The sequence below is a fragment of the Symphodus melops genome (genome assembly GCF_947650265.1).
Source record: "Symphodus melops genome assembly, chromosome: 8".
Classification (NCBI taxonomy): Eukaryota; Metazoa; Chordata; class Actinopteri; order Labriformes; family Labridae; genus Symphodus; species Symphodus melops.
The window spans coordinates 7,672,363-7,692,077 of NC_136698.1; the positions used below are offsets into that span (position 1 = coordinate 7,672,363).

Genomic DNA, 19,715 nt, shown 5'->3' on the forward strand with positions numbered 1-19,715 from the left:
CGTTGTGCTTCTGACACAGTCAATGCCACTGTTCTATGTTATACACTTTTCAAATGTGTTGTTAGTTTGCTTTCCCAATTATTATCAGTTAAGAAATTGCTACAAATAAGAAACAGGCCTCTATCTTAAGTAAGGGTGGGTTTAAATTACACATAAAACTTTATTAATCCCCTAATCCATGAAAGGAAATTTAAGTGATGAAGCAGTAAACAGAATTAAGTCATTAGGATTTTTGTTTTATATTAAACTACTTGGTTTTGAATTGACCATGTGAAAAATAACACATGACACAGTAACATGAGTTTAATTCAGGAATAGCTTTGGTTCTGGTTTAATTCTATATTTTCTGTAAAGTGTAGAAAGCCCGACCCCTGGCGGTTAAACCCGGCGGTGCAGCGGTTGGTCGGTCGGTGGGCCTCATCATCAGCGCGCACAGGCAGGCGGGACAAAGCACTTGTTCAGAGGCTGCTGCCTGTGAGAGAACCGTTGTCGCTGTCTCTGCCCGGGACAGCGGACTGAAATAAATCTCGTCCACTTATTGGTCAACTAAAGTAAAGGTCCAAATTCACACTGTGGGGTTTATTATTGCTCTCCAATTGTTCCAAACTTTGGGGAAAAAGGGGGACTTAACAGGAAACGGACTGCCAGATTTCAGCTCCCCTTCAGCTCCCCTTCAGGTAAGACCACAATAAGGTTGTTGAAGTGGATTTCAAAAGTAGAATGTAAGTTATTTATCTGTTTAAACTTTCATGACTGCGTGTAATGGTGGTGTTTAATATGTAATGGTGGTGTTTAATATTTGCCAAGACGTATTGAACATTTGAGTTTACAGCGTTTACGTTTGCAAGACGGTACATTGGTAACCATTGCCTGGCGTCCTGTACAATAGCTTTACAGAGACATTATTTCAGTCAATCGTAAGTAATTCAGCAGAAAAAGAAAGCATTTATAGCCTACCAAACAAATACAACCAGGACAAAATCAGAAGAAAATAGTCAATAAAGCAGTCTATAACGGTGCAGATTATAGCAGCATGAAAACTGGATTTAATTATGAGAGTTAAGAACCACATAAAACAAACTATAAATAAGAACAAGAGCGCTTTAAACTGCTGAGAAACTCCTTCATTACCCTTCAACAATAGTTAAAGGTGCCGCATGTTTTGTTACAGAAATTTCAAAGATGAAGAAATTTACAGATTCTGTGGTATGTTTATAACAATACTCAAACTGTCCTCAGAGGAAAAGTTGGTCTCTGGAACAATATTTGAAGATAAAATGCTTCATGAAAGAGTAATGGTGGGCCCTCATCAGTGAAACTGTAACTCTTCTGGTGGCTTTTTAGCTCCAAACAGTGTTTCAGGTACACATTTTCCTTTGATTTAAGTTTGTGTATTCAGGTCAGATGATATAGCACAGAATTGTTGCACTTCTCCAACTTTCAAACTTATCCACCAAAACTCTATAGTGCATCTTTGAAGTTCCTGGTTACCAAATAGTTATAACTCTAGATTTGTTTTGTGTTGAGAAATGAAGTAAACTCTTAACACTTACTAATTTGTTTGGCACACTTAGCTAAAACTGAAACAACAGAGAAGCCTGGTTAAGTCCAGATGCATCATGGTAAACAGCTGAGTCAAACTTGATCATCTCTTCGAGTGGAAAGCTGACGTTGTCTCTGCTTTTTATCAGCTAAAAGAAATACTCAAACAATACGGAGAAATTTGTCTTGTGTGTAATCAACACTCTGTAGTCCACCTTCATTGATCAAATGGAGTTACCAAAAATGAAAGCTGATCAGGGTGAAATGTAATACAATGAAACGCTAAGATGAAAGTGAAAAAGCCTCTCTCTGACACAGTCTCCCATACTTAAAAATGCACATTAAACAGATGAGCCTAAACCATGAGACTCAAATAACACCAACTTTTCCCCTTGTAAGTTTTATGTTGTTTGATTCAGGATCCTGATTTTTCTGAGATTATTAAGTGGGGTGTTTTTTCACCCTATTTGACTCCTGTGTGTAAGCCAGTGGCTCCCAGCCTACATGGTGCAGGGGTCTAATTGTTTTTGACAGATGTGAGACATGTGACTGTATGACTGGAATTCCATTATCAGCAGCAGATGATAGAGTCTCTGTGTTGTAGTGCAGCTTGTGGGTGTTGGACCTGAACTGTGACTGTGGTCCAAACTCTGAGCTTGTACCCAGCAGGACATTTTTTAGACAAACACTACTGTACAACTACTCTACTGTACTGTTAACTACTACTACTACAAGTTCTTTAGGTCAAAGTACTTTAAACTGCAAGCTTTCTGTAAAACAACTAAAAGGTTTCTCCTATATGACCAATTGTCCTCAACATGTCCTTATTTTTTGCAGTAAGCAGAAAGTAATCATGCCATACTTGTCTAACTCAGTCTGCTGTTTTGAGTGGAATTAAATTGATGTATACAAATACAACTAGAGTAGAAAATAATCAGGACCACTGGCTCGTGAGACCACCTGTTGATCAACAAGTAGGGATACCTGACACCCTGCACACAAAGTACCCATCCACCTGTCCTCCCCTCTGTCAGCCAGTTTCGACTGCCTCTCCCCTCTCAGCAGCAGCAGCACAGTGGAGCCCTTGTTTGATCCTCCCTGGACAGTGCCCCAATTTTCTTCCTTTTTTTTTTTTTTTTAACCCCAACTCCATGGCAACTCTGTTCCCGTGACGAACAGTCTTGACTTTTGCCCTTCCTGCTCCCGAAAACAAAGGCAAGAAGTTATGGAGGGAGGGGGCAGAAAAGGGGGGGAGGGCAAGGGAGTAGTGAGGGGGGTGAAGGATGTGGAGGAATGAGGGAGGGAATAATGGGAAGGTGTCTGGGACGGAGGCTCTGAGGCGAGACTTCTTCTGCCGTGTGTGCCAGAGTCCCATAAAGAGAGGAGAGTTATGACCGGGGACTGTAGACCGTGGGCAGTGCCAGGGGCCGTCTGTCTCTCCGTCTCTCCATCTGTCTGTATGTCTACATTTCTGAATGGCCGTTATCTCCCCTTGTGTAGATGGAAGACAGCGTGAAAGTTGCTGCTGCATGTGCAAAACATTTTAGAGAAATTCTTTGCCTTTGGTTGCTTATCAGTGAAAACCACTTTGATTATTTTCTTTAAAACATGGTTGTTTTATTGATGGATTATTAATTGTTCTGTTACAAATTCCATTTAAATATAGGGTAGGTATTTTCTCCAGATCCACCTTTTTAAGATTTTGGTTGAAATTGTCTTTCGGTCTTGTCAATAATTAATAATTTATGTGCTCTGAAAATGAAACCAAAAAAATCTGTCATCTGTAGCAGCTGTAAACACGTAAAAACTTCGACCAACGTCGGCACTCGACCACGTTTCATTAAGCCAATCAAGCCTCTCTACCTCATGCACGCTTGAGCCCACACTCGAAACATGAGCTGAAATCTGGTTCTGGACCGATGGCTCTAGTGCGTGTAAGTGAGGGGCGTGGCTTTTGAAGGAGCACAGAGGGGAGAGGGTGAGTGAATACACGGAGAGGATGCTACTTTCAAAATCATGCTAGTTTTCAAAAAACACCAACCCTGCCTTTAATGTTAAAAACGTAAACATGTTCAGCCTAGCATCATATATCACAAAATAAAACATCCTGTCTGAAACAAGCAAATCATTTTGGGAAAAACAAGAAATAATTCAACATAACATTAATTCATCAAGATATAAATTGAATTATCCTAATAGGAAAAATAACTTTTGAATTAAGTCTAGAACAATGTCTAAAAGATAAATCAATTGCAAATCAATTTTCAAATCCAAATATTTTTACCCACTTCTATCCTATAAGACGTGAAGCCTTGCTGTGTTTTCTAAAAAGGACCATTGAAATGACTATGTAGACCTAGGTTTCTATCCTGAGCTTTGGGTACATTAGCATTATTTTTACAGTTTTATTTAATTTATTTCTTGCCCCACCTCCTCTGGAGTCGTATTGTTATAGTGTGATGTTTTAACAGATGTAAACAGCATCATGTCCGTATCTGGCTGAGATTACACTTTAAAGGTTTAGAGGACTGTAAATGATGCATCAATGTTTTCCTCTATTGTTACTTACTGCTGTTTACATGGCTTTTCACAGAAACGTGGGCAGTCTACTCCCCGGAGGGCTTAGTGTGGGAGAATGGGCATTGTTAAGTCGTTTACACTGTGGCCTTGGCTGTTTCGCTGTAAGATTTGTAACAGAAAGAAAACAAAAATTTTCAGCTGGGGGGCGGGATGTGAAATAATCAAAGTCTGGCTGGACATTGAGGGGGGCTGAAGAAAAACTCCTACAGCCTGTGAAAAGACAAAAAGGAAAGTATTGTTGTTTGGCCGCCTCCGTGGCCTGGTACCGACATCTCCACGCTCATTCTGGATTTGTTGGTTCAGAGACCTCAAAGCGAAGGTCATTCCTCTAATGTTTCTGTTTCTTTAAACCTTGGAAATCTGATAAACATTCGGCTCCCTGCAAAAGAGTAATGAGAAAATCACACCGACAAGCCCTCCTTGTGCCCTCATAAATCACACTCCCTTGGAAATGGTAAAACATTTACACAGTTCTGTGGCTCATTACTAAAGACAGTCACGCCTAACTTTCCCATATGTGCGTGCAGAGTTACTCATATCAGTGCTACCAGAAAACAGAGTCAGCTGGACAACGCTTCTTCGCTTTGCACGGACACTTTGCTCTTTTGATTAACCGAAAACTGTTTTTTGTTTTGTTTTTAGTTCTGGAAATCTCTGAGCCATGTTTGACAAGCAGCACTACGAGAGTCCACCTGTCTACAGCCCCCCTTTTACTCCCCCATCAAACAAGGGCTTTGGATCTCGAGGCAGCTTCCAGACCCCTCAGAGCGATTACAACGCTTACCCACCTCCCCCCGGATCTTACTACATCGAGGACAAACCGCAGCTTTTCTACAAATGGCTGTCACCTCCAGGGATCATCAAGGCCATGATGGCTTCAGTGATTGTGTTGTGTGTGGCCATATTTGCCTGCGTGGCGTCCACCCTCATGTGGGACATCCAGTACGGATATGGAATGGGAATGGGCTACGGCAGCGGGTACACAGGTGGCAACTTCGGTTCAGGATTTGGTGGTTATGGTGGTGGAGGTTATGGTGGTGGAGGTTATGGGGGTTACGGCAACAACTACGGCTCCTATGTCTCGCCTTACTCAGCCAAAACAGCCATGATCGCTATGGCTGCCATCAACTTCATTGGGACGCTGGCCTTCTTCATTGCTAGCTTCTCAAAATCGAGTGTTGTCCGTAGCCGGAAGTTCTTCCTGGCCCTGCTGATAAGCTGCATCATCATGGCTGTCCTGCAGGTAAGACTCATTTACACGTTGCAGTCTTCTTGTGTTTATGCTGCTCCAGCCTCAACTTGTCTGACGGAAACTAAGAACATGACACACTGGTTCATACATTCTTGAGGAACTTTTTTTGTTCGCCAAAACGGATCACTTTAATAGCAAATGAATCTCAAACATTTAAACGGTCTAACGCCCTGCTCTGTTATGAGGGGTATTTTAAATGTGCATGTTTTCAAAAACCCCAATTACCAAAAGTTTAATCTGAAACCGACAGTTTCACCCTGTTCAGATCACTGTGTTCTGCTTGTTGACAAATGTTCATGTCTGAAATAATTATCTGACGGTGTAGATTCAGCCAATTCAAACGCTTTTCTTTCTGGGGTGAAGTATATTGTATACCCTGATTGGGCTTTAGTGGTGTAGAAAACATCTAATTAAAGTAAAATATACAGTATGCAAACTGGCTTGACTTTGGTTTTTGATATGTCAGAACATTTGAATGGGGTGATTCAGGTTTAGGTTTAAATCAGACATTTCAGAGAAACTTTGTGCTCAGCTTTGGAAAAACACAAGACCTGTACTGTACTATGCATCCATTAGAAGGTAGATACAGGGAGCTGATTATGTTTTAAAGTAGTAGTCGTGGTATTACAGACCTGAACACAATATTGCCTCATTCATGATTATGTAAAAAAAAAAAAAACCAAAGAATACTACAACTGTACTTGTTTTTTTTTCTTCATTGAGAGACTTTTACTTGTCAACATCTAAATGAACGTCAATATACTGAAGGAAAGCTGCTTATTTGTTTTTGTTTCCAGGGCATCATAAACATCGTCTACATTGTGGGGGTGAACCCCATGTCCCAGGGCTCTTCCAGTATGATGTACAACCCCATGCTAATGATGTGCCAGAACCTCTATCAGACCAGCTACTCACAGATGGGAGGAGTGGGAGGCTTCCCCATGTACAACCAGTATCTCTATCATTACTGCTTTGTGGACCCACAGGAGGTTCGTGCCCTTTCTTGGAGATATTGTGTAGATATTTTAAGAATTTTGGAGCGTTTGATGTGACAATGTATACTAGATCTCCTCTTACAATTCCTAGACTAGTTTAGACTATATTGAGTGATGTATCAAAGGTTTGATTTGACTATTGACGACATCGTTTAAAATGTGTTCATAGACTATCCAACGATATCAGCTATGAAAAGAATGTATTTACTTTGGGCTTTAGTAAACCACAGAGTATAAAGCTGTTGGAAATGTGGGAACACTGAGATAAGTGTTCACTGACTAAGCATATTCTAGTGTCTCATATCATCAGCAGTGAGCTACCTTGTAATGGACTCTGTTCTCAAGAAGCATTTGTTACTTCTTTGGTACATGAAGCCACAAATAGTGATGCGTTTCTGATAATGACATCTCATACAGGATTAGTGTTTGTGTACTTCTTGTACCAGGATGAGCCAGTCTTATCTTCCAGCTTGTCTTCTTGAAACTGATTTCATTCCCATCTTCTTGCTTTATTAGGGAGTTGCCATGGTGTGTGGATTCCTGATCGTCATCGCCTTGGCAGTTGCAACTTTTTTTGCATACAAGACAAGAGGGAAAATCTGGCGCTACGGGAAACCGAACATCTACTGGGAAGAGCCGCTTGTTGGTGGGAAGGCCTCAGAGGGCAGAGATGTAGAGCAATGGGTAAGAGACATGCGGATGGTAGTCACAGTTTAATAAGACTGGGTTTACAGGGGATTTATAAATATAAAAAAAAAACACATTTTGACCCTCACTGACCCTGATTTCGTGCGTGCACAGCTTGCACTCAAATCAACAGGGTCACAGAGGGTTTAAATCCTGCCTAAGGAAAGTGGATGGAAAACATTGTTCACCGTCAGATTTGATAAGTTGATGAAATGATCAGCCGCAGTGTTTTTAATGCATGAAAGATTCATCCAAAACTGATGCGTGTCAAATTAGTTTCCATCCATTTTTACAATGCACAGTAGGTACAGTAAGTAGGTGAATCATCAGTGAGGTAGTCATCCTGCTAAGCTAGTCATCACTTATAAAGATAAGTTGGGTTGGTGCTGTGGTGTGGTCAGATGATGTAAATATACGAGTTGTGCACAATCCCATGGTTGGTTTGCCGGTTGTTATGCTGTTTTTGACGTGACTGAGCAATCTGACCAGATAGTCTAAAGTCCAAAAGTCATAAATACGTCGTTATGAGTTTATAGGATCTAGCAGATCCAGTCACACGACTGTTGCAACGTTTCCTCCGAGTCACTTTGTTCAGGGTCAGGGCTGATAGCAGTGAGCTGTTGTTTGTTCATGGTCTACTACCTGGTTTCACTCTGAGTAATCATTAACCCCCTGATCAGATATCAGGCTTGCAGGCAGTTTCTAGAGTGACTGCCTCCGGGTTTTTAAAAGTCAACATCATGCCAAGCATCCGGCGGCGTTACCTGAGATATGGGTTGATTATTGACTTGACCTGCTTCTTTTCAAAAGATGTGTGCTCCATACAGCGAATAAAAAAGAGTTAAAATTCAAAGTTTAGGATTACAAGTTCATTTCCTGATCATGCCATAAGTGACACTAATAGTTTGACATGAGGTATCTAAGATTTGTGAACATTTTGTATTCGTCAAACTTCTTCTTTATTATATTGTCTCTCTGTTGTCTACGGTTTTAACTGTAGCCAGAGGGCTAAAGCATCAACCCCCAAAACGTTATGTCCTCATGTAGTGTTTGGTCAGACATTGTGCTGCAGAGCATCAAAAGCACAAACCAATACTGGCAGACATATTACATACCATGGATACTGTGCATGCCATTTGTAAGTGACGGAAATAAATAAAAAATAAAACAGGATAAAAAAACAGAATTCAAGAAGCATGGAATCCAAACATAGTGTGGATCAGTGGTAGATTGGCTCTAAAACCACATGCTTCTGGTGTGAATGCATAATAATGAGATTTGTCAATACAGACATGCATAGCTAGATAGGAAAAGTTCATGTTACCATAGTAACAGATGAGTTTTGCATACATTACCCACTTATGTAGTGATAGTTTGGAAGGCCAAAGTAGCTTTTTCCAGCCGTGCTTAGGATAGTACGATTCTGTACACTAAAGGAACATAGCTCTATTATGTGATCATTTTGGTCAATAAACAATAAATTAAAGTGCTGTGAGTCACTCACTCGATCTCGCACTGAAAATACTCCAAAGGAGCCCTGGACAGATGTGTTGTTATGTTAGACGTTTTAGAGCTGTTTGTTTTTGAGTGTGGTTGTCATTGCCAAGAACATGGCATCATGCCCTCAGAGGTGTAAGAATAGATGGTGCAAGCCCAGAGTGAATCCTATGACTAGCACTAGTGTCTAATAACACAGCCATGTTCACTGATGTCATCTGGCTTTCTTTAAGTACAGCCATGGAGCTAACAATGCTGCCCATTTAGAAAAATGCACAGTTTAAAATGTACAGTATGAGGTTATTATTGGGTAGAAAAAAAGGCAAGAGATATGTTTGAGTTTTGTGCAGAGGGCTCCAATAAGATGATTTCTTTTGCAAACAGATCATTGATGACTAAAGCACCTCATTATGAAGGTTGTGGAACGTAATTGACTTTTGATTTCAAAAGTAGGTCAGTCAAAGTGTGTTATTCTTGTATACTGACAAATGTAATCTTTGAACAGCCTCAATGAACAGAGACTCTTAACATGGCACTCTTTTCCTTGTCCTAATTTTTCTTCATACTTCGCTGCTGCTGCACCTATTTGTCTCTTCCGTTGCTACGCTACCTGTCCACTGTATCTGTGCCACAAAAGGTGTCATGAGACTTTTATGGCTCCTTTAAACACAGTGACAGTGGCAGTCTTAGGCTGTGGTTGGCCAGAGATTGAACCCGTCCCTGTTGCTGAGCTCAGGGAGGCCTGGTATACTCTGATGACCTCACACACAGCCCTCATTCAGCTCGTTCAGGGATGCAGGCTGCATTGTGTCGGCTGCATGAGGTCATCAGAATCTGTTTCTGCAGGTTCAGTGTGCTGCTCACAGACGAGCTACAGAAATGTAGACCGAAGGCGTCTCGAAGCAGGTGTCATAAAGATGCATAAAACTAAAGAGTTAATGTGGTTAAAATAGTGGGTGAGGGTTGTTATTTGGGGCCTTTTATTTTGTAGATAAAGCAGCTAACAAGAGACGGGAAATGTGGGGAAGAGAGAACAGGGTCGGCATGAAATAAATGGATGAAGAGTGCGAGTCTCTGGAGACAATGCAAAGCATCAAAGGGTTACATGACAGCTATAAAGCTCATTTACATCCTACTTAAACCTTTTTATTCTGTATGTATTACACTGTGAAAATGTATTTTTTTCCATCTCCTTCACCTGTCACTGATTTCTACCCTCATGCCTCACGTTTCCTTTTTTAAATGGCATTTTCTACCCTACTTGACCTTTTCTACTCGCTTGTCTGCCTTGCCCTGCTCCTTCTTTCCTCATCGTCGACGTCCGCTGCTTTGTCTCTAATCCATTTTCGAATCGAATTCGAAAATGAATTTTAATGTTACTTCCCCTCTTTTTCCATCAGCGGGTCTCACTCTCTTGCTGTGCTTGCATACTCTTCTCACTGCCCTGTAGCCGTTGTGCTACACACTGAGAGGACATTGTTGGGATTCTTGAGTTTGAGTTTGGTCTTCAAAAAGGATTCCCCCTGCAGCTTCAATAAGAGCAGCTCTCCCCCCACCCAGGCACTCCACCCTCCATGATTATTGTTTTTGGGGGCTAGGCTGATGTTAGGCTTTCGCCATGCTCTGAGAGGAATTTGAGAGGTCACTCAATAATGTGCCACCGAGCCGAGCACGAAAAAGGTGTTTGTTTGTTTGGGTTTATAGTTGTAGTAGTAAATGATGTCTCTAATCATTGCCCAAAATAAATGTTTAACGTACTGAGACTTAGTGCGAAAAGGTAATACTGATCAGGACAGCAAACGTTGATTCCTGCTTGTACAATTGTAATAGAGGCCAGATGTCTTATTTCATACAGAGGAACATGATCCATCAAGTTTGATCCAGAAATGTCTTTTAAAAGTAACATTTCCTCATCTGTTCTCAGGGCCGTTTAGTGTATCATGCAGGATATGGTTTGGTTTGGTTCTAAACTGAAAAGCAGGATTTGCAACAGTTCAATGTCACTTGTTTTAAATGGGCATGAGATGAGTAAGTCAAGGACGAGCAGAGCTGGCGTTTGTTTGCTCGAGTGGAGAAGGCAGGATGAAGAGAGCTGACAGCAGCAGGGCATACAGCGGAGTGCTGTGGAGGCAGGCGGGCAGAGATCACAAAGAGAGAGTGGACCTGAGTCACAGGTAAACACAGGATTACATGTGAATTTAGCAAACATGAGCACTAATCTTGTACGAGAGCTTATTTTGGAGTTGACATTAGTCGAACATTGGTAAACTAAAGGATCTGGCAAAAATAAAAAGGCAGAGGCAAAGTTTGAATACTGCAGAGGCATGATGTGTGGAGTTGGTTTCAGTGCCTATGAGGATGATCAACTCATGCTCAGTTTAGCTCTTTTTTTTAGCTGTGCTTCAATTTGTCATGTTGGGTTCCAACATTTAGTTAGATTTTTTGCGAATCTACGGAGCCTCGTCAGAGTTTTTCCATTTTTCTGATGATCCTGAAGTGAATAGAAAAGCACAGCCAGGACCATGACAGTGTCACAGTTGTCTGCTTGCCCGCATAACAAGCAAAGACAATGAGATCTTTTTAAAGACCCTACTGCGCGATGTGGTGGTTGAATAAAAGGTGTCTTATAATTCATAGATTTACTGGAACCTGTGGAGATTAAAGAAGCAGGAACCACCTCTGAGACCTTCCTTTATGAGGAAATCCCTCATGTAGGAAGTCTGAGCTCACAGGAAGGACTTTGATTTACAGGTTTAAGGAGAATGTTTTCACGTGACAGAAAGAGTTTACTTTCTGTGAATAGAATTAAAGAATTTGAGAGGCTTTTGTTACAGGTGTTTAAATTACCCTGCACATTAGAAACACAAAATCAAAACTGGAGATACTTTCTGTATACATTAAATGTCCTTTTGATGAGTCTCTTAAAGATGTGTCCTCTCATTAGAAACATCCAAATGATTTAAACAAGACTATCAATTGTTGGGTTGTTTAGGGTTCATGTGATGTTATCTCACAATTAGCATTAGGTCACCCTTTGTTTGACTTGTCTTGACCTTTCTAAGAAGAGTAAATTAAGCCAACAGCTTAATTTTTCTGAGGAGGTAGACTGCACCATCCAATTACACAGCTGAATGCTCCTCCAAACTTCAAGCACGTTTCTGGTGAAGTGATAGCCTTCCTCTGCTGCTCAAGATAAGACAGCAGGAACAAGAACTGCTTCTTTAAGAGGATGTCTGTTAAAACATGAGCGTCTGGTGTGTCCTGGTCTTTGTAACTTGTTTGTTTGTGTTTGCTGAGTCTGTTCCCTGTGTTTCTTCCTGCCTGCTGTAGGTGAACAATGTGGAGGAAAGCCGCAGTGTGCAAGACGCCCCGACCTTGCTGGTGTCAGAGAAGGGAGGCGGGCTGCTCAATGCATCAGCAAACAGCGTCATCTCCTACCCTCCAGCCAAGGTGGACAGCAGCTCCTACAATGAGGACACCTTCGACAACAATCAGTGAGTTAAGCTTTATTGTAAACCCACCCCCCCCCCCCCCTGTGTATAACAGGGATCAACTTCTGCTGTGAGATGCATGTGTGAATGAGCAACTCACAAAGGTTTCAGAGGCAGGACGTCCTAAAATTTGCATGAGTGAGAAAGTCTCAACTTTCTTAAATCGAAAAACAACAACAACAAAAAAAAAACCTCTTAACACATGAACTCAATGTGCTGTGGAGTCTGATCAGTGGACGTTGTTACATACGAAGAGTGGGGTAATTCAATTCATCTTGAATGGGAAACTATAACTGAAGAATATTAAGATTAAACCAGGAAGACTCAGAATGAACTCCACGGTAACAAGGGAGTTAGCCATGTTTCGCAGCTCGCCCTATTTAACCTGTAGAGATCTCTATATTCTTTTGGATTCTCATTTTTGCTTCTCCTGTTTCTGCAAGAAAGTCTGTGACGTCTGTGAGTGTCTTTTAAAAAAGACATGTGTCCAACAGTCAAATTGGATTTACGTATTGGGATCAGGTCTTTTTTTTTTAATAATACATTTTCATAAAAACAGAAGTAAATTTGAATGGCTCTGAAGCAAATGTTCCACACGAAGAATGAACCTCCAAACATGTGACTCACGCAAGCAATATCTAATCACTGGTCTGTTTTAAAGCCCAGAAAAACATATTGTCCTACCCATAAAAGAGCTCTGTGTGTGACCTTTGAGCTCTGGTTGGATTAACTTTCCCTTGTGTTTTTCTCTTCATTGAAAACTCTGAAGAACAGGAAAAGGCAGGTTATTTGTGAACAGTGTATTTGCTTTTCTTCACCACATCTATGAAATGATTTCTCAAGGACCTTGTTATGGCTTACATTAACCTCCTCAGCACTGCCGTGTGTGACTGAGGGTACGTTGCTCTTTACAGTTTCATAACACCTCTGTACCTTTGAAGCTTGTGTCAGAAATATGCTCCGTATGACAGGATTAGTGAGGACTAAACTGCTCTGAGACAAAATAATCAAATCGAATGTTGTATCAGCACAGATTTGGATGGGTTCAGGATACTAAGAATATCCTCATTTTGATTTGGTCCTCACTCACAAAGTAAACATAGCTGGCATTTTCATAAACAGAAAAATGGTAGCCTGCAGTGTGCTCCGATGTTGACTCAGTGGAGCGTTGTTGCTTAAATTTGTGTTATGTGAACCTCTGGATATGGAGCCCTCTTCAAATACCAACATCGTACAGAATTCACCTTGTTTCCTCATGTCTACTTCCTGGTCAATGAGGGCGCCCCACATAGCATAAAGACAAAGTGTAGTGTGTGAGCAACAATCATTAGTAGTTGTTAATGGTGCTGACCTCCCTCCATATGGTGTCAGGGAAATACCAGTCCATATTTGTTTTCAATTGACAATTTCCTAAATTATTCCCTCCTTCTTTATATTCAAGAGCATTACTATCCAGCTTTATGTTCATACTCAGTGTGATTTATAGCAGTACATGTTAGGCCCAGCAGAGAAAGACTTAGAAACCCTTTTTGGGCCTCACTTTTACCTACCAGGCAACACACAGACTTCATTATTTAATTATCTAATTATTAACTATTTGATGACTGAAGAGAAGACTTCATGGTAACTTCTGTATTGAACTCTCATATTGCAGTTCTGGACCAACAGTGGATTAACCAATCACAAATCCCTGACATCATGGTTGTGCTTCTACTGCGGCTTTTTGCAATCGAACTTAAAGAGCAAGTTTGGTAAAACCAAACATAGTCCTTAATTTAATGTCTCGAAAATTGCTTAAACTGATCTCAAAACTTTGGTCTTGATTTTGTAGTGTCTATCCAAAGCTGAAGGCCTCAAGCTAAATGAGCTACTGCCACGTTAATGAGTTCCCTTTATAATTAGACAGACTTTTATTCATCGCCTTCCAAGATAGATTTGATGTTGATCCAGGAAAACCATGTTCATTTTCATTATCATCACCTTTTGTTGTGAGACTTTATGATTATCTACAACTTTTTCAGTGGAAATATTGTTGTTTTCATTGCTGTCCTGCAGGTACGCAGAGAGGTCCACCAGCAGACCATTGGAAGCCTTTTCCAATGGTGGAGGAACCAGCTCCAGCCCCTCAGAGGAGATTGGTGGGGTCCGCAAACCCTCCGCAAACAGGGGCAAGAGACGCCGACGTAACCCTGAGATAGACGAGTCTCAGTATGAGACAGAGTACACGACAGGGGGAGAAACAGGAAATGAACTCGACGACGAAGAATGGGAAAGGTTAGAAATGTGTACCATGGCAGTAATGGCACGTCATACAAACGTAGAATCAGTGTGAATTACACAGAGACCTATCATCAGTCAACCAATGAGCGAGCACTTGGCAGCAGTGGCAAGTGAAAACTCCTTTTTCAAAGGCAGAGAACTCTTGAGCAGGACCAGACTAATTCCTGAACAATCATCCGCATTGGGTGGATGGGCCAAGAGAGTGGGATAGTGGCAGACAGAAAGAGAGGGATGAATAGAAGAAGCTGCAAGACGAGGTTATCACACCTGTCCTCTTGTGTTTAATTTACTAACATAGATTTTATACCAAGTGTAAGCAGGCTCTCTGCGCAGCTCTTTTACTGTCTGGATTAAGAAGAATGAATGTCTTTATCTCCAAATAAAAACTGTAGATTGCTGTTTAATACGTTTGCTCTCTCCGGACCTGACCTCAATACTTGGATTTAAATTAACAACTTTAAGCCGAACAATTCAAATTCACATGAGAATTCACTTTTCCAGGAGTGCAAATATAGCTATGGAGTACACAAATAGTACATAAACTGATATCTGAGCCTATTCACAGCGTTTAGTGAAAAGGCCCTACAGTCAGGACGTGTTTCTCTGTGTCCAGGAGAGAAGTTAATCCTGTGAGGCATGCCTGTTCACATGGGCTGAACTCAGGCATATTAAGAGAATTGGGCCAAAGGTACAAAACATGGAAGTCAATGTAGTTTATGAGAAAGCAGTGTTGTGGTTTAATCTACTCAGACTTTAACCAATATCCCCGAGGGAGACATTTGAGGCCTAACAAAACGTTATTGAAACGAACCCTCAGTGTTGCTGAAGAGTCTTTGGAGTAACTGATGCAGGTTTGTCTCTGATGCTTAACTTTCCCCTCTCCTTCCCTTCCTTTAGAGCGTACCCAGACATAAGATCTGATGCTGAGCGTCATGAGTATAAGAGAGAGTTTGATTCAGATCTTAAGGAATACAAGCGTCTGTGTGCAGAGATGGACGACATAAATGATCAGCTGAACAAACTTAGCCGGCAGCTCGACTCACTGGATGAAACCTCTGCAAAATATCAGGTCAGATATAAACACAACTCCCCTCTTGAACAGCATTTCTCTACAAACTAAAATAAGATGAAGTCAGTAATGCAATTCTGAAAATATTATCTGTTTCCTGTATTAAAATGTGATTAGGGCAATGAATATGAATGAAAATAAGTTTGTTTTAAAAGAACAACGGTCTTGGATATTAAAATGTTGAGTAACATGTTTCAGTGATGTGAGGCATTTTAAGGCTTACGGTCATTTTCAAAACCTTTTTTGACGATTTTGATAGATGATGGAGTTTCTTTTTCAGAGCACATAAATGATTATTCAACCTAAAGACAATTTCAAACATTATGTTAAAAAATATATCTGGAGGAAATGACCAACCCTGTAGTTAATGCATGACTTTGATGACTGAATGTATAAAGTGATGGATATAAAACAATGTGTGACAGTTTATCTTTACCTACTGGTTTCTAGTTTTTAGCTTCTTTTGAGCTTATCCTCCTCTAATTTTGTTGGAATGTGTCATTTTCTTCTTCTGAACTCACTGCAGCTCTGAAATGGTGTGAATAGATAAATGTTATACACAACAAAAGAGTCTAACAGAAACCCAGGACTTACTCTGATGTGCTCTGCTTGTGAAAATATTCTGCATTATGTTTTATTGGATGACACATCATCATTGTAACTGCTTTTCCTTCCACAGGCTGTAGCAGAGGAATATAATCAGATAAAGGATCTTAAACAGGTGAGGGGAGATCTCTGATATCACATTTTCAAAAGTAAACCCAATGAAGATACACGGTTGATGTAAAGTAGCATAAAGCATAACATTTAGAGAAGTGAATCTTGAATACATAGTAACAGATTTATGTTCACAATATTCTTTTGCACATACTTTAAAACACATCCGTATTCCTGAGTTTATATATGCTTTGTGTGTTTGTGCATTCAATGTTATGTGGTATTAAATGACTCATTCTTGCTCTCTGTGCTCTGCAGACATCAGACTACCGAGCTAAGAAGAAAGAGTGTCGCAGGCTCAGACACAAACTGTTCCACATCAAACGCATGGTGAAGGACTACGACAAGAACCACTCGTGAATCCACCGAGTCCTGACACTCAGCTCTGCGCTCTACTCAGACACTTACAGCCAAGATACACTCCCTGAAAAAGACTGTGACATGACCAAAGTTACCTGTACAGAAACCAACTCTCTCACTCACACACACACATTCAAACACAGGGGACATCCTGTATGTTAATAATAACAGACTTGTTTTACGTTAGTCACTCATCACTTACACATAAAAAAGTGACTGTTTTGAAGAGAGAACATGCAAACAGGGCTCTCTATGAGCACTGCCATTTCCTGTGAGATTCAGCTCGTTGTTTGCGGTGTCGAGCCTCTTGTTTGGATCAGAGAGCGTGGCTGGTGAGAGGTTGTTTGAAAGTCAGCTGACCTTCAGTCACCTGTGATAACACTTGCTTGGTTTCTGTAGCTCTGTTTGCTTTTCGGATTGGAAACATTTCTTAGTTTTAGCGCCACAGATAAGAAGCAGAGCAGTATAGTAGAGGATGTAGTAATGGGAGAGACAGATTGCTGGGGCTGATAGTGAGTAAATATGCAGTGTATTTAACCCTTGGCATTGCATTATCTCCATCACAAATGATCTTAAGTTGTGCTTCTCTTGCTGTTTGTGTTTGTAACTAACCTCAACATCACTGACAGTATCTGCTTGGACTTTGTGTACGTCTCCCATGTACTGGCATTCAGACAAAGATTTTGATACTGTATATCATTGATGTAGTGAAACCAAAAAGTAGACAAACCAGCCGATGAGATGTATGGTGTTCTTGTTTTGTGCAGACTTTTAATGAGCCTGTTTCTCATTCACATCAAGAACTAATGTACAATGTCAGTCTCTTACATTTAGAAGGTATTACAACGTTTGCAATGACCATGGATGTTTGTACATACACAAGACCCACAGTGGCTTGTCTTTTTTTAATCATTCAAAATGTACTTAAGCTATGCAATTTAATAAAACCCTGTGGACTATTTTTGTTTTTCTACCATGCATGCTCCTCAAAAAATTGGTAAACACTGTTTATAAGCTACACTCATCTTTTCATTTTGACTGATGAAAACGATCATTTGCTGATTCTGTCTTCTATTTTTGTGAATTAATCCATTTAATGTGCAAAGTGTTATGATCTTGTGTATGTCTTATAATTATTCAGACACAGTTTTGATTTGTCATGCTTTTGTATTGTTATGAAGAACATTGTCATTCTACAAACCGTTTGCGAGCCATTTATTTTTGTAAGAATTTATTTTCTTTTATGCTATTAGAAGACCATTTTTGTAACTGTATACTTCCATCAGGCATGACGTCTAAAAAGTATTCAATTGTATAAGCAATAAACATTTCTAATTCTCTAAAATAGCATTAAGCCATTTACTTTCTTTTTACGTTCACTTTGTTGACCCCTTCTGATATGTCACTGTATGCTGCTCTCTGCATCTGCACTGACTGTCCAGCAGAGGGCGCTGGAGGACTTCTCTGCTGATCTAAGCGCAGCAAGCTCAGCTCGAACTGTTGCTGCACTCTTCTGGTAAACTACGCTCAAGACATTTTATTTTTCAGTTTTCTTTATTAAAATACCCAAAGCCATCAACTCCTGGATGGAGAATCTTTGGAGGATCATCTGAATTGCAGTTTTCAGAGAAGGAAACACAATATGGAGGACATGTGCTACACACCAACGAGACCTGCTTCATCAACATGCATCGGATTTTAAAACTACAAATTAGACTCTTATTGATAACTCATTTCATTGATATTGCGGAGGGTGTTTGATACAGACAGATCCTCAGTAGCATTAGCTTGTCTCGGTATTGATTTTAACAAGTAATTTATGAGTTAGGCTTTATGAGAATACAGCCAAATGGTGAGAGGACTGACTATCTATCTATCTGGGCTTTAACAATATTCTTAAATAGGTAGAGTATAAACATTAAGACTTCAAGAGATAAAGACAGCCTAAGCTAGGAGCGATGAATTATTATAAATTAATATAACTGATGTGCTTAAGTGAAGCCAATTGTAACAGTCCTCCCTTCGTGCTTAATATACATAGGTTGACAGTCAGCCAAAATCCATTCAATAGTGAGTGATTCAGGTAGTTAGTTGTTCTTTGATTTATTCACCAGAATGAACAAGGAGTGAAAACTACAAGACAAAAGAAAATACACAGATTACTGTCACAAAAAAAGGTTGATATAAAAATATTTGAGGTGGAACTTGATTTAAAAAATGTAACTAATTAACTCAGGGCTTTCTAATTAATTAATTAATCGAAATGAAACGCATTTTAAGTGCATCACAATATTTGCCCTAAAAAGCAACACTTTTAAATCTAAATGGATTTTAGTGGATGAATGAATACAATGCATGCAATTTTACTTGCTTCTCAGTTTCATAAAGCTGTTGGGTCTTGTTTGAATTTAGTTTTTCTGCACAACAGTTGGAAAGTTGGATCACGCATTGCTACCTTTAGCACATTTTCTAACCCCTTATCTTGTACCAATTTAGCGAGTGAATTTCTAAGTTTATCATACGTTGAATTACTAATTTTGGTCCTGAAGCCAGTCATTTGGTCGAGTTTAGGCTGCAAATGCTTCTAGTTTGTACTTGTGGCGGAGCTAGCGCAGAGCAAGTGCGGAGCAATGTCAAACAGTTATACGCTTTATGAGGTGAACTGTGATTAAATTATTTTCTTATCATGAATTAATCGTAATCAATTGGTTAAAGTCCCATCCCTAAAAGAAATACAAATTAACTAAATTGTAAACGCTGACGTACTGCAAATATATAAAAAATAATACGTAGTTGTTGCTAATGCTATGCTACATCCTAATGTTATGCTACATGCTATGCTACCTCAGTTGCATTACATAAAACATAACAACAGACTAATACTCAAGCTAAACAACACGCTATGCTACATCACAAGCTCAGAAGAAATGTATGACACAAAACACCCAGGCTAATGCTAACGCTACACAGTCACTTAAGTACATGCTCATACTTATAAGAAATGCTGCAGCTACATGCTAACAGAATGACAAAAGGCTAACCACATTAAAAATGCACATGGTAATTGCAACGTTTAAACAGGACAGAACACCTATATTAGACTAGTTTACATGTTGAGCTTTTGGGGACTCAGGTTGTACTTTGAAACACATTGACTATTGTACATAAAAATATTTTATTTATTGTTACACATCAAATATATCTTGCCAGTTACCTGTTGCTCCACAGACTTGAGTGTATTATTC

General features: G+C 40.0%; 1 protein-coding gene across 2 annotated transcripts; it reads left to right on the forward strand.

The window, feature by feature from the left end:
* The first annotated feature begins 426 nt into the window (after window positions 1-426).
* LOC306827971 (occludin) lies at window positions 427-17,815 on the forward strand. Of its 2 annotated transcripts, none has more exons than XM_079350120.1 (9): window positions 427-677; window positions 4,765-5,365; window positions 6,172-6,363; window positions 6,886-7,053; window positions 11,884-12,047; window positions 14,100-14,318; window positions 15,222-15,393; window positions 16,073-16,114; window positions 16,369-17,815. In XM_079350120.1, exons 2-9 carry the CDS (start codon window positions 4,784-4,786, stop codon window positions 16,468-16,470), a joined length of 1,641 nt encoding a protein of 546 aa, XP_079206246.1. In that variant the 5' UTR covers window positions 427-677; window positions 4,765-4,783; the 3' UTR covers window positions 16,471-17,815. The 2 variants fall into 2 exon arrangements, with proteins under 2 accessions (XP_079206246.1, XP_079206247.1); XM_079350121.1 differs by lacking the exon at window positions 427-677 and adding an exon at window positions 4,387-4,576.
* The last annotated feature ends 1,900 nt before the right edge of the window (window positions 17,816-19,715 follow it).